General features: G+C 45.8%; 1 protein-coding gene across 1 annotated transcript; it reads right to left on the bottom strand.

The window, feature by feature from the left end:
• Positions 1-1,569: 1,569 nt before the first annotated feature.
• LOC101669846 (glycerol kinase) lies at positions 1,570-5,873 on the bottom strand. The gene is made up of 4 exons (XM_044478821.1): positions 5,435-5,873; positions 3,627-3,848; positions 2,549-3,542; positions 1,570-2,061 (listed from the first exon to the last, which is right to left on the bottom strand). Exons 1-4 carry the CDS (start codon positions 5,578-5,580, stop codon positions 1,819-1,821), a joined length of 1,605 nt encoding a protein of 534 aa, XP_044334756.1. The 5' UTR covers positions 5,581-5,873; the 3' UTR covers positions 1,570-1,818.
• Positions 5,874-15,071: the final 9,198 nt, after the last annotated feature.

Raw genomic sequence — 15,071 nt, 5'->3', positions numbered from 1 at the left:
GGTCCCGGTTCGTGAAGAATCAGGACTAATGGGCTGACCAGGCCCGAACCAAAGCCCTGTTTTCTATTAGTGCAACCAACACCAATATCACAGCCACTGCTCCCAGCCGGATCCTGCACTAAGAAAATGACCTCAAGAGGGCACACGACGCAGAGTGCCGCCATCGTCCTATCCGGGAAGACCCAAGATGTAAACTTTTGGTAAAGTCAAGCAATGTAAACTTTGACCAAGTTTTCAAAAAGTGTTGTGAAAATTTAGAATAGTAAATCTATATCATTATAATCATCAAAAATATAATTTCATATGATGTATATTTCGTACTCCCTTCGTTTTGTATACAATGCCACGTATATATTTATGTCTAACTTTGATCATTAATTTTACCAATAAAATGTGAGTTCTATGCCACTTTTGATATCTAATTTTTGGACGAATTAAAGTTTTTGGATGGTTAATTACTAGCCCAGGAGCGAATGAAATCTTTCAAAAATCTAAACAGAAATAAGATTGTGGTGACGCAGACGGCCAAGATCAGGAAACACAGCTTGTGCTGAGCTTCGCCTCGCCAGAGGCCGGCCGTTGGATACAGCACGCTCGCCGCAAGAGTCCCGAGCAGGAGCAGATGGGCTCGATATTTCCTCAGAGCCTGATAGGCGTCTCCATCGCCTTGTCCGGGCAGCATGCCGGACAGGAACCTGCCCAGAAGGCTCAGCTCCGCCGTGCAGGTGACGCTGGCAGTGAGAGTGCACAAGGGCAGCGCGTGGTTGCGCCGCCGGTCGACGACGCCGGGTGGAACGGCCGGCATCGGTGGTACTGGTAGCCGACCGCGGCCAACGCCAACGGCCGTCGCCATCGATCGCTTGGGAGCTGTGCTGCTGAGTGCGTGTGTGTGCAGGCTGCAGGGGACGTTGTGCCACCTCCGGTGGGTGATTTATGAACAATCGCAGCGCCAATTTCCTGCAAGGTAGGCGAGTCCTTTTGGGCTAAGAGTGCTCTGCTGGCCTTTTCTTCTTCTGAGCTGCCTACGGTTGAAGGCTTTCGGCGCCGAATTTTGCGAGCGGGTTTCCTGGAAGATACCTCGCGCCGAATTTTGCTGAGTGCGTGTGAATAGCAATACCTTCTGCGCCAAATGTATATTGTGTTTCATCGAGAGAGAGGAAAATGTTCTGTGGGTTCGAAAAAGTGTTGCATTCACTAATTTCTACTGTTTTTATGTAATTCCTTCATCTTGGCCAGCCTTTTTCTACGGGTGAGACTTGCATGACAACAGTTTCTTATATATACCAACTAGAGATTTACAAATACTTTGCCATGTTCCACCGTCAACGAGGAGTAGGGAACTAGGGATGTGCCCTTGTGTAATGGGCAACTCAGGATGCATGCTTCTGCTGATCTATGAAAGCCTCACTACAAAGTTGTTTGTTACTCCCTCTGTAGTGATCTAAATCGATCGTATATTTCTTTACTACAAAGGGAGTACTTCACATTGTACTCTTCAAGACATATCATGGAACTCAAATTTATTTATCCCTAGCTTGGAGCACCTGGACACAAACATGTTACATGTGCTTGAGGCTAACCATGAAAATATACCAGAATACTCCACAAATATTTCTTTCTGAAGAATCCAGATGTTCCTGTACTTATAGACATATAAGGACAAGTATCTCCTATTCTTCCTATAAAACCGAAGAAAAATCCCACAGAACTAATAATGCACAACATTCCATTTATTCAATGGCAAGACAAACAAGGGTTAACTGATACACCACACTGGCACACACAGATCCAATTTACCGTGCAACAAGGTGGGACAATCTACAGAGAAAGATCGGCAAGATCAAATGACCTTGAAACCGCCTTGTACCAGGAGTCTCCTCTCTTCTTCCTGTGTGCGTCATCTAACTTGGGGCGGAACACCGTCGTGTTCTCCTTGTGCAGGCCTGCAAATATTTCCTCCTTCGTCCAGACTCCGGCAGCTAACCCTGCTGCGTATGCGGCCCCGAGGGCTGTTGTCTCGATGTCGGCTGGTCTGACAACAGGGCTACCCAACAAATCAGCCTGCAGGTGGTTACATACAATTGTTAGCGATCTGATGAAAACTTGAAGTGATTTTACACCTGCAAGAACTATTTAACAAGCACAGGTTGTGCAATGAAGTCTTAAACTGGAAGGCACAGGTTTTACACTTGAATCATTACTACAAACACCAGCTCAGCAATGTAACGAGGTTGTATATTATACAAAATAAGTGAAACTATTTAGTAATACCTCTGTACACTAATGTAAGACGTTTTTGCAGTTCAATGGAGTAGGTAAACTTGGGTTTCCTGCATTTTAGATTTAATTGGCAGTTCCTCGAGAAAAATAATAACTGGGAGTTTCTTTCAGAAAGATTAGTGTGTATTAACTGCTCCCTTCCCCCCCTAGAATATGTAATTACATGTTTAATCATAATGCTATGTCATGAACCACAAACATATATGTATTCTGCAACCGTATTTCTTCAGAAGAAAAGGAACTGCAAAGTAGACTCATTTTTTTTAACCTGAATCTGCATGAGAAGGTTGTTAATGGTAGCACCACCATCGACACGCAGCAAGAACTCCCCTTCTGCACTCTTCACTTCTCCTGACTCCCCGGCATCCTTATGCATGGAGTTGAGGACATCATTGACCTGAAAGCACATACTCTCGAGCACTGCTCGAGCAATGTGCCCCTTGTTTGTGAACCTTGTGATTCCGATACAGATCCCCCTTGCATCATCCCTCCACCATGGCGCGAACAGTCCATTGAATGCTGGCACAAAGTATATGCCACCTGAATCCTGCACACTTTCAGCCAACCCTTCAATTTCTGATGCTGAGGAAATGATTCCAAGGCTGTCCCTCAACCACTGAACTGCTGCACCAGCAATCGCAATCGACCCTTCTAGAGCATAATTAGTGGGTGCATCTGGGCCAAGCTTGTAAGCAATGGTGCTAAGAAGACCGTGGGTGGACTGTGTAACCTCCTCCCCTGTGTTGAGAAGGATGAAGGCACCAGTTCCGTAGGTGCTTTTTGCTTCACCTTTCTGGCATAGCTGCCCAAGCATCGCAGCATGCTGATCTCCTAGACAGCCTGAGATGGAAACACCAGCCAAAGGGAATCCACTGGCAACCACACCAATTTTCTCCGAGTTGCTGATAATCTTTGGCAAGATGCCGGCAGGAATGCCTAATGCCTCAAGTGTAGGCTTGTCCCAGTCAAGTGCCTTTAGATTCATAAGCATTGTACGTGCTGCGTTCGAGCAGTCTGTGACATGCTGCCCAACTAACTCCTTTCCATCACGGTCTTTCCCACCAATGCCTCCAGTGAGGTTCCAGATCAACCAGGTGTCAATTGTGCCAAATAATGCATCACCAGCCCGGACTGCATCCTTGACAGCATCAACATTCTCCATCAACCATAGTAACTTCAGAGCACTGAAGTAGGTACTGATTGGTAAGCCACATGTCTCCACAAAGTGGGTTCTGCCACCCGATAGCTCACTTTCCAGTCTCCTGAAGAGGGGAGGCATCAAACAGAATCAGAACCTAAACAACATGAAGATGTTAACACAAAGTGACAGATGGATAAAAGGAGACCTGCAAATAGAGCTTGTGCGGACATCCATCCACACAATGGCATTGTAGAGCGGAAGGCCTGTGGATTTGCTCCACACAACGGTGGTCTCCCTCTGATTTGTGATTCCAATGGCCTTCAAACCAGCATCCACATTAAGTCCATTGGCTGCAGCTTTTTCGAGTGTCTTTGCCATGCAGACCTTCACACTCTCGATGATCTCCATAGGATCATGCTCGACCCATCTTTTAGTTCACATCAGTACAAAGATGAACAAAGTTAGAAGTCATCTCCTAGCTGCGAAGTTAAGGGGTGGCAAACAACAGTAAAACAAACTCAAGAAGAAAACTGACATCGCTTTACACAGGAAGATGGCACTACAGACTGTGAACATAATCAAATGGCATAGAATACCCCAGCATAAAGCAACGTTCGGTATGGAATGTTACCCTTTTTCACATATCGACTAGTAAACAGAAACAGGGGTTAAACAAATCGAATCTTTATGTTGCTTAAGAAGCCAATTTACAGGTAAGAAACATTTAGTCTAGTGGAGAGTAAGAAGATTTCAGTTCTAAAAGTGCATCAAGATAATTAGCACTAGATGTATTAGATTTGAAGCAAGGTCGATCGTTGATCAAACCCTTTTCAGTGAACATGTAGAAGGAAAATGAAATATCAAAACAGAGTCGGGCTGGTCATATGCCACAACTGTTAAGAACATCAAACTGCTCCCTCATAGAAAAACATCAATCTTTAACAACTTCTTTTTTGTAATTGTGAAGTAGGAAATGATATCCAGTAGCCTCCCAGTCCATCTGAGCCATACATAGGTTTAGGTACTCCGGACAACGACTCATTTTAGAAGACAGCATCACAGCAACTCTTAATGTAAGAAAAGGGGTGTCAGTGCGCAGTCTCAGTCGCATCTAAATAATTTAAGAGATAGCCTGTAAAGCAAGCAAGACTGGGACTTCCATGACTCCATTAACTCAGTTAGTCAACTATCATGCGTATCTACTAGGAAAACAAGCAATATTTATCTATCATATCTCAAAACTATTCATAACACTATACACTGTAGAGTTCAAAAGTTCAGTAGAGTAGCTTGCTGTGCTTAAAAATGAGTGAACCATCCTGGTTAATATGCAGCACTAGAAAATCTTGAGGCCATCGCAAATCAACCAAGTGAAGCACATGATCCTAATTTCGGCATCGCATCTAGTCCTAGCTAGCAATCGAATCATTCAGATTAAAGGGCGCAGTACCTACTGGACAAACCTGAAACACTGAATGAGTTCACAGTTAAGACTGAACTTTCGCACTCACATAAAAAGGATCATATAACAGACACAAAGGTACAGCTTCAGACATAAATCGGTTGATCCTAATGGTGACACCACATCACACCTAAATTGGCAACCGAGTCACCAAAAGCACACAGTAGCTTGCAAACCTCCTGATCCACTGACATGACAGTTAGGACTGTACTTTGGCACTCAAAGGTACAGCTTCAGACATAGATCACTTGATCCTAATTGTGACATCAGATAGCACCTAAATTGACAACCGAGTCATCAAAAGCACACAGTAGCAGCGTGTGAAACTACCTGAACCACTGACAAGACATGACGGTTAGGACTGTACTTTGGCACTCGACAAATCCGGAGCGTAGTAGCAACCAAAAAGGCGGCACAGCTTAACTAGAAATTCGCTAATTCCGTCCGGGTCTACCAACCAACCGAACAGAGCAAAAATTCCACGGGCATGCGCACGCGGAACGGATCAGAAGACGAAATTGGGAAGGGGTGGTGTGGTGCGCGGCGCTTACCCTGCCTCCGGGTAGTGCTGCTTGAACTCGAGTTGGTGGGAGGCGACGGGGCTGGCGTGGCGGTCGTAGATGATGAACCTGGTGCTGGTGGTGCCCTGGTCGATCGACGCCACGTACACCTCCTCCCCCTTCCCCTTCCCCGCCATGTTCCGCAGCCTCCACACGCCCCAGAGCAAGCTCGCCGGAAAAACAAGCGCCGAACCCTTCGCCGGCGGGCGGGCGGACAGAGGGGGGCGGCGGGCAGCGGAGTGAGCCGGTGGAACAACCGAGGAGGGGGACGGCGTCAGACTGGGAAGCAGTTGGGAGCGGGGGAAGAGAAATTATAGGGAGGGAGGTGAGGAAGGGTGGGTGGGTGGATCCGATTGGGAGGGAGGTGGATGATGGGCTGGGCGTGGAAGTCAATGACTATCACCTTGTCCGACTCTGATCTGGGACTAGTAGCTCGCCTCTATCTCCTCGCGCTCGCTTGCTCTGGCTCGGCACGGCACGGCGCGGACGGGATTTCTGCGACGAAAATCCCGTGCTTTTCTCCCCCACGAAACCTGGGGATGCCAGTTGGGGCTAAGGATAACGGACGGATCTGCTGTGGCCATGTGGAGTTAAGAAATTTCCCCGGCGGCTAGAGGCGAGTAAACTAGTTCGCGTGCTGCAGAGCGTGACGGCCAGTGAGACAGGGGATCGGCTGTCATGCCATGGCGAGGTTCAGTAGCATGTCTGCATGTGCACTACCAAGCAAGGTGACAGTACTGGTAGTACACTAATTTGTGTGGGGATCTAATCTGGTTCATTAAGGACAACCAAAGAGGTTATTGGCCGTCGCAAGCCCCTCTCCAAATGAGATGACAAAATTCTGACATGCGGCCAGTTGGTGGCCCCCTCCTGATTTAGTACAGCCATCCATCCAGATATACGGAGTACATACTACAGACAGCATTCGGGTAATACTGGTACCGTTTAAGTTGTCCAGCTGTTGCACCAATATTGAAATCAGGGACATAGGTAATTCATTAGCCTGCCGTGACTCTTTGAGTAACATATTCAGGTGGGACCCTCCGGGGTGATTATTCTGTATGTACGTACTAGTTTATTTATTGGCTTGTTTGGACACGAGCATAGTTTACGGCCACGACGCAAGCAAGCAAGCAAGCAGAGATAATGTAAAGTGCGCTTGGCTGTTGGCTGGCCTCACTCTCACCTATAGATGACCACATGATTCCCGGGTCGTGAGCTGCTGATTCGATGTAATCTCATCTCCGGAAGTCTTCTCCACGGCCTACGCAAAATGAGCAAAATCATCATGCTGTATTTCTGTTCCCATCAAGGTGAGTGAGTCGACGCAAGTAAGAGGTGGGTGGGTGCTTTCGTGAGCATACAAGCTGGGAGTAGCAGTGAGCACTGAGCAGGAGGAGCTACACCGAACGCGTCGGCGTACAGTACGCCATCACAAGCCTCCAAGTTGGGTAGCGTCGCCCCTGGACTGTAATAAACGGTCTCCGCACGCATATGCAGCAATCGCAAGCCCTTGCTTGCCGTGCGTGTGTAGCTAGGAATAGGACATGCCGAGGTGACCTCTTGTGTAACAACGACAGGTTTTGGAGGTTCCCGTCTACTATGACTAGGTGCCCTTGGGAAAGTCAGGGGAATGTGCTCGCACCAAACGAACCAGAAAAAAGAAAAGAATTTGTTATATGGGCAGTGGCAGCATGCACTGCACAGTTGATTGTGTTGGGGCCTCCCTTGGGGGAGACGAAGCGGCTCAGCAAAAACCAGAGGGCGCCCCTATATCTCGCGTTCAGCTTCAGCGAAAGGGGAGGAACCTTGCTGAACGGGAGACCGAGTGGGACGGCCGAGAAGCGCCGGAGGCCATAACCACCTTTTTTCTGTTTTCCGTTTTACGTTTTTTTGTTTTTGTTTCTTGCTTTTATTTTTGTACTCTTGTTTATACTTTAAAATATTCTAAATACATATATTACAAAAAACACTCTACAAAAAACATTTGAAAAATGTTGAACAAGTATTTGAAAAATGTTAATCAAGCATTCAGAAAATATTTAACGTGTATAGAAACGTTGTTGATCATGTATTAAAAAATCAAGATTTTTTTTATCAGCTATATAAAAATGTTAATCAAGAATTTGGAAAAACATGTTGAACAAGTATTTGAAAAATGTTAATCAAGCATTTGAAAAATGTTAAATGTGTATAAAAAAATGTTGACCATGTATTAAAAAATAATGATTTTTTATCATGTATATAAAAATATTAATCAAGCATTTGGAAAATCTTGAACAAGTGTTTGAATAATGTTAATCAGATTTTAGAAAAATGTTAAATGTGTATAGAAAAAATATTGACAAAGTATTATTATTTTTTAATCTTGTATTTGAAACATGTTAATCAAACATTTCATTTCAAAAATGTCTAAAATGTGTATTAGAAAAAATGTTGACCTTATATTAAGAAAATGTTAAATTTGTATTGGAAAAAATTAAACATGTATTAGAAAAATGTTTTGGACATATACAAGAAATGTAGAATATAAACCAAAAAAGAAACCAAAGAAAAAGGAAATAAAAAACCTAAGAAACAAATGCAAAAATAATGAAAAAACAAAAAAAGATGAAATCTAAGAAAGAAAGAAATAAAAATGAAGAAAGAAAGAAAAGAAAAATACCAATGAAAGCCGAGAAAAGAAACAAATAAAATACAAAGAAAACAGTGAAAACTGGAAAGAAAGGAAGAAACCCAATGAAAACCAAGAAAAATCCGATGAAAAAAGAAAAAGAAAAAACCAATGAAAACTGACAAAAGAAACAAATAAGACAAAGAAAAAACAAAATCGGTGAAAACGGGGGAAGAAAGAAGAAAAACGATGAAAAGACGGTGAAGAAACGAAGAAAAGAGATAGAAAAAGGAAAAGAAAACACGATGTGTGCGAACCAGCGAACTCTCTTGATCGAATGAACCCAACGAGAACGGGCCGACCCAGCTTCTATAGTGCGTGAGGAAGGCTTTAGCGAGATGGAAGAAACGCTCGTTTAATGTGAGATATAATCCTCGCATAAATCAGAAGGTATTACGGGCCTAACGACGGAAGAGGCCCATTAGTATCATATGCTAAAAAGAAGCCCATGAAGCAATAATTCATCGGGCCTCGTTGTCGACCCGACGGAGGAGGGACTCACTTTCTGTCGTTGCCGGCAACCGGACACACGCATACAGCCTGATGCGCGGCGGGTGCATATCCGGCCAAGGAAGCAGTGTGCCCATCTCCTAGTACCTCCTGCAAATGTCGACCTTCACATACGGCCTGATGCGCGGCGGGTGCATATCCAGCCAAGGAAGCAGTGTGCCCATCTCCCAGTACCTCCTACAGATGTCGACCTTCACATACGGCCTGATGCGCGGCGGGGTGGCGGCCGAAAAGATGGAGAAGCTGGCGGTGCTCCTCGGCCCCTAGAACCAGAGGACGAGCCCGCTTCGTGGTCGTGCTTGGTCATCTTGCCGGGGATTGACTTCCACATCCCCATTGTGGGTAACGATGGCGGCCGGCGGGGTGCTCTAGGGCTTGTCGGGGTTGTAGGGGGCAGAAAGGGTGTGGAAGGCAGCACTACACACAGTTGATCGTGTTGGGCCTTCCCTTGGGGGAGACGGAGCGGCTCAGCAAAATCAGAAGGTAGGGGCCTAACCGCGGAAGAGGCCCATCAGTAGCAATGCGGCGGGGTTTCTAAAAAAAAAAGCAATGCGGCGGAGGGGGTCACTTTCTTCCGTCGCCGGCGACCGGACGCACGCGCCTGGGAAGGACACTGGGCCAGCAGCACACGCGCGCCTTCCTCAGCGGCCGGCACGACGGCGGCTGCTCACGCAAGGCTAGGGTGGCGGATGGCGGCGCTCGGGCTTCGTCTGAGCCATGGCGGCGGTGCCTGTCTAATCAGCGCCGAGCTGCCACTGCCCACTGCGGAGTAGTACTGATATCCCCCTACTTTCTAATTACTAGCAAAAGAGCCCGTGCGTTGCAACGGGAGAAAAACACAACACACACTCTTAACTCAACAACCATCACTCAAGACCACAATAGGTATATTTTCTTTATTTTAGCGATGCATCATATTTGTGTTGTCGCTTATTCTCCTTCTCACCCTCGTCGGCGGTGGCTGCGTTGCAACGGAAGAGAAAATCGAGATGTCTACCAAAACACCCATCAATGTCTACCAAAACACCCATCAGTGCAGCGCGATGGGGTAGGGATGCGCATGCTGAGGAATAGAAGAAACGCAAATCATCCTTTAATGTCCATTACTACCGAGCATGGATATGTGGACACGGAATAAATAGGGAAGGTTACTTGAATCGGTCGGTTTTGCCTTAACCATGACAAGCAACATCATTGGATGGCTATTAGGGCAGTGGTACCCCAATGCAACCAGGGATTAAACCCCACGTCTGACACTTTGGTGTCTCATTAAGGCACAATATTTTCAGTTGAAAGCGACGTTCTCGTCGATAGTGAGGCGCTTGTGATGACTTATCAATTCCAAAACCTCTCGGTGCAATCTCTCGGTGCTTGGGTATGATATGTGTGTACGTACATAGGGCAGAGTGTATGTACGTGTTTGTGTGCTCGACATCTATACTGTGTTTTGAAAAAAGCTTCACTTAAACCTTTGCATGCATTCATGTCCTTCGACGAAGTCTCATTCAGCTTCGCACTATCATCGGGAAAGAGTAGTGGTAGATCGAAGTGGAATTGTTTCTATAAATTTTATTATATTCGAACGAAAGTGGGGTTTTACATTGTTGATTTTATTGGAGAATGTTGGTTGCTTGGTTTACAAGATTATATTCTTTTTTTGCACTACTTGGACTTGACCCAAAGTCCCAACTCCCAAACATAAACATTTCACATACACAACAGGCTCTCTGTCTAAAACACAGACACACACACATATTCCCGTTCCCATGTGTCAATAAAAAACTTCCCTATGTTTCTTTCGAGTAAAAAGCCTCCGCCAACCAGTAAACACACACCGATCATTCATTAATAAATCAGAGGTTGAGCGGCACCACGTACTACCCCCAACACGATCGAAGCGGTGCCACGTACACACACCATCACGTGTATGCCTCGCTTCTCTGGCGTTCTGCTGGTTGTTAATTCCCTTGCGGACGAGTCGGTGAGCCATCTGGCGCCATCCTCGCCCACATCCCGGACTCCGGCGTCGTCCGGCAAGTCGAGCTCGCGGCCGACCGCCTCGCCTCCGCGCTCAAAGCTCGCCCGAGCTTTGAGCCCTCGGAACCGGCGCTGGCCAAGTCGCACGACCAAATCACCGACCATCGGGCTCCCCCACGCGCGGTGACCCGGCATCTACAACACCCAAGAGGTCCCCAAATCCGGGCACGTCGCCCAGACATCTGTCCAGCTCGCTATCGAGCACCACCTCCACCGTCGCGCCCTTCGCCGCATCGGCCTAGGCATCGTCGGCGACGCCCTCGAGCACCAACCTCCACCGGTGCGCCTTGGTCCTCCGCCGCATATGCTTGCCTGGGCATCGTTGGCGAGGCTACCTGGGGAAGCGGCTTGGGTCTTCAACGCCGTGGCGAACACTTTTTGAAATTGAACATTATTTGAAAATAAGCAAACAATTTTTGAAATTGTAAAATTTATGAAATTTTTGAACAAATAACTAAAAATAGGACATTCTCAAATTTCTGAAACATTAGTTGAAAAAGGAAAAAATCAAGAAAAAAGAAAAGAAAAAAGATAAAAAAACAAAAAATAAAAAAATAAACACGAAAAAGAAATATAAAAAGAAAAACCGGTTCAAGAACCTTCTAGAAGGTTATCAAAACCGGAAAAAACCCCGGCTTGGAAGATCATAGAAGGTTTCCGAAACCGAGTATGGCTGAACGCTAAACAGGCTGGCCTACCCGGAGCGCTCATCGATGGCTTGTGTGAGTAACACCCCAGCACCGCAGAGAGCCAACTGGGCTTCTGAAGGCCCATGAAGCTAGTGTAACGCCAAGCGCAGGAATTTTTACGTACGCTGAACGATTTTTACATAATTATTAGTGCCACCTTGTTTATATTACGATTTTGTCCATACAAATTGTAAAAGCGTATTATGACATGAGAAGAAAGCGTATTGTGACGGTGAACCCGATAAAGTCGATCCGTGCTTTATTATTACTAGCAAAAGGGCCCGTGCGTTGCAACGGGGTTCAAATCAAGCTACTGAGATCATATAATGTATAGCCCACCTTGTTTATTCAAAATCAAAGAAAACTGACCACTGGTTGCACTTAACAATTATTCATGCTAATATAATACATTTAGTTGATGGCTTACATGAGACAAGCTTTAGAGACAACAGTTTATTCCAAAAATCTTAGTTTAAATTTAGCATTTGAAACTTCCATTATTCGTCGCATAAATACAAATTGTGACTCTGTTTTTGTTTGGGATTTTCATTTTAGACCAACAATACATTAACCATTAAATTAGAAATTGTTCTTCTGAAATTAGTATGACATGTGACTGCTCCAGCAGAATACATAAACCAATTTAATTTAAATAACACAACAAACAATTACAAAAAACAGGTGGGCTGCTTAGCCATGTAATCTACGATCTGCCTTGAGCTGTACTGCAACATGCCCGTGCGTTGCAACGGGAGAAATAAAATCATTGGCGTAATAATAATTGTTTAAGACACTCCATGGGTACATGCCCATCACTTCAATATGGTGAAGCACTAATAGCATAAGCAGTGAAAGCTTAATTTACAATTCAACTTTAATAGTGCCAAAAATAGTTACTAAGACATGCATTATTTCATACATAGATTTATAGCTATAGTGTATCTACTGCTAGTGTTGATTTTTAGCATGTTAATTGTAGTCTTTGTGCACAAAATAAGAGAGTTTTTTACTATACAAAATCTCATTGATGACATTTCCAACAAAATTTCTGCATTTTCAAACCTTATTTTTGCTGGTACAATTTTAAATTGAGGAAATCTAAGGAGGCTAATAATTAATTTAGGTTACCTCAAATTCATTCTTTTTCTTAGAGATATTGAAAATTTATTTTGTCATTGTGAGTTTATTTAATTTTCTGACACAAAGTCTATTTTTTACATGATCTTGGTTGGTCATTGTACCCGAAATAGGATTATCTTTGTGGCAAAACAAAGACTCATGCGTATAGTTAGTTTTTTCATTAAGAGCAAGAGCGTCCTGTGCATACGTGTACATCTACATTTTTTCTTCCCGCAAAAAAAAAATGTACATCTACATTTTTTTGGGGTCGCGCTCATGCAGCTATAGCGACAGCCTTCATCAGGTACCATGAAGATTGTCTTCGTCAGGGAAGACCCAATCCAATCCACCTCCACGTCTCAACAGCGCAGCGACCGCATGCCACAGCTCCCGCGTCCCGCACCGCCGGCTAGCAGCGCCTGCCGCGCCCTTGCGTCAGGTTGCAAGATGGACGGGTCATCCCGCCGCTCCGCCGTCAAACAAAAACCCGCAAAGCTGCCACAGGGCTGACTGCATCATCACAAACGGGTTCAAGCGGACACGCCGCATTGTCCGGCGGGCGTCGCAACATTCCGCGTATGCTCCGTCCAATGAAAATACAGAGTAACTCGTACTACCAGCGTACTCTCTCTGATCGGGAGAATCCACAAGCAGCTATCAAGCAAACTCTTCGTCACCGATTTAACGATTCAACTTGATTGCATGGAGTTAAACCGTATACAACGCTGGCCGTCGATGTCTTGTCAGGCGTCAGTACATCCCCTGTCCATCCTCAACAGGATCACATACCACTACCAGATTCAGATGGCCACCATGTACGCCTTCGCCGACGCCGGCTCCGCCGCCATCGAGAAGGGCCGCGCGACTGTGCTCGCACAGTACTGCGCCTTTGCAGGCCAGCTCCTCAAGTGTCCCGGCAACGTGCCGGTGTGGGGTCCTAAACGACCGCAGCGTGCGTGCGCTCTTTCAGTCCTCAGTACGTGCCCAACCGCAAAGTCTGCGGCTGTCCGTGACATGGAAAGAGAGAAGCTGGTGGCGGACTGTGCTGCTGGTACCTGAGTTCCTCTGCTCTGTGTTGTGTTCGTCGCCAACAGCACCAGCGTCCAGCACCCCGCCGACCGACGAACCCCGCCATCCGCCGCGTCCGGAGCTGGCCTCCACTCTGGATCTGTCGTCCCCATCAACACAAGCCACCGCACCCTCCTGATCGCCAGTCCCGATGTGCAGCCGCCGCCGACATAGTCTACCTCGATCACCGCCCCGGCCCCTCCCTGCCTGCCTCTGTGTGGTGTGTTCATCGCCGGCAGCACGAGCACCCTGCCGGCTGCCGACCGTCGAATCCCGCCATCCGCCGCGTCTGGATTGTCCCCTCCTTGCCTCTATGTTATCTTTTCTTTCTTTTTGAGTGGGATTTATCGGGTCTCTCCTGGCTGATTTTATTTAAAGAAGCGATATGGGACTAATAGAAATCAAATCTCATGCTATCATAGTACCGTGCGGCTGGCTACTTCCCCATAGATGGAAGCCGAGGTTGGGAGTTTGATTCACAAGTGGATTGGATTAGTTTTCATTCTTTTTCCGCCCTGACGGTGGCAGGAGCCGGCCATCAGGAATCGTTTTTCCATCTTGACGATGTGGCCGAGGCAGCGTGCGGAACATCAGGTTGAGGCCCAGCATGTTGGGCGCGTAGCGGCCTTCGGACTAAATTTTCTTAGACGATGGATAAAAATTCCATAAAATTAGTACCACCTCGTTTATATTACGATTTTGTCTATACAAATCGTAAAAGCGTATTATGACATGAGAAGAAAGCGTATTATGAAGTCAATCCGTACTTTATTATTAGGGATAGATTAGAGAGAGATATACAGTAATTTCCTGAGCCTGGTAGTCATCTCAAGAATCATATGTGTGTGCCTGACTATCTTAGTCCTCATATGATGTTGTTATAACTTGAATATACTAATGCTCTCTCTGACCAATTTGGCCATCTAACTGGCGAATGCTTTCAAAGAAATCACGACGATGTTTTTTTGGGATGGGTGGGGGGATATATGGATGATGACTCTTTTCTGCAGGGAATCTGTGGATGATTTTGATTGGTGAAGTATTGGTCCAAGTAAACTGACTGTGCCAGGTTGCACTCCTAGTCAAACTTAGCGGACGAAAACTGCATGTCGGCACAACCTTAAAATCAGTCACCATCTTTCGTCCCTCTAAGGTCTAGCCACTACAGCCCAACCTAAGTGTATATATGCAGTCATTTGTAAGAGGATTTCCTCTCCACCTTGTATGTCTTTTGGGATTTATTTATAAAGCTGCTTTGAAATATATTTTCGACAAGATTTTCTGTGGATGATGGATGATGATTGATGGGTGAAGTCTTGGTCCAAGTAAACTGACTGTGTGTGCCAGGTTGCACTCCTAGTCAATCTTTGCGGACGAAAACTGCATGTCGGCATAACGTTCAAATCACTCACCATCTTTCCCTCCCTCTAAGGTCTATCCACTACAGCCCAGCCTAAGTGTGTGTATATATGTATTCAGTCAGGGGAAGGGAAAGCAAATTACCAGATATGGGTACTACTAGATGCTTGCC

The sequence above is a fragment of the Triticum aestivum genome, chromosome 2D, assembly GCF_018294505.1.
Source record: "Triticum aestivum cultivar Chinese Spring chromosome 2D, IWGSC CS RefSeq v2.1, whole genome shotgun sequence".
NCBI classification, from domain to species: Eukaryota; Viridiplantae; Streptophyta; class Magnoliopsida; order Poales; family Poaceae; genus Triticum; species Triticum aestivum.
Note: the sequence above shows the minus strand (reverse complement) of the source record. Positions and strands in the feature narration are given on the sequence as shown.

Bases quoted from the DNA above. Each gene is read 5' to 3' on its own strand.
- LOC101669846 (XM_044478821.1), bottom strand. From the start codon at position 5,580: ATGGCGGGGAAGGGGAAGGGGGAGGAGGTGTACGTGGCGTCGATCGAC. The intron at 3,543-3,626 runs GTCTCCTTTTAT...TCCCCTCTTCAG, and splicing joins CGCACAAGCTCTATTTGCAG to GAGACTGGAAAGTGAGCTAT. The intron at 2,062-2,548 runs GTTAAAAAAAAT...AACCACCTGCAG, and splicing joins ACCTTCTCATGCAGATTCAG to GCTGATTTGTTGGGTAGCCC.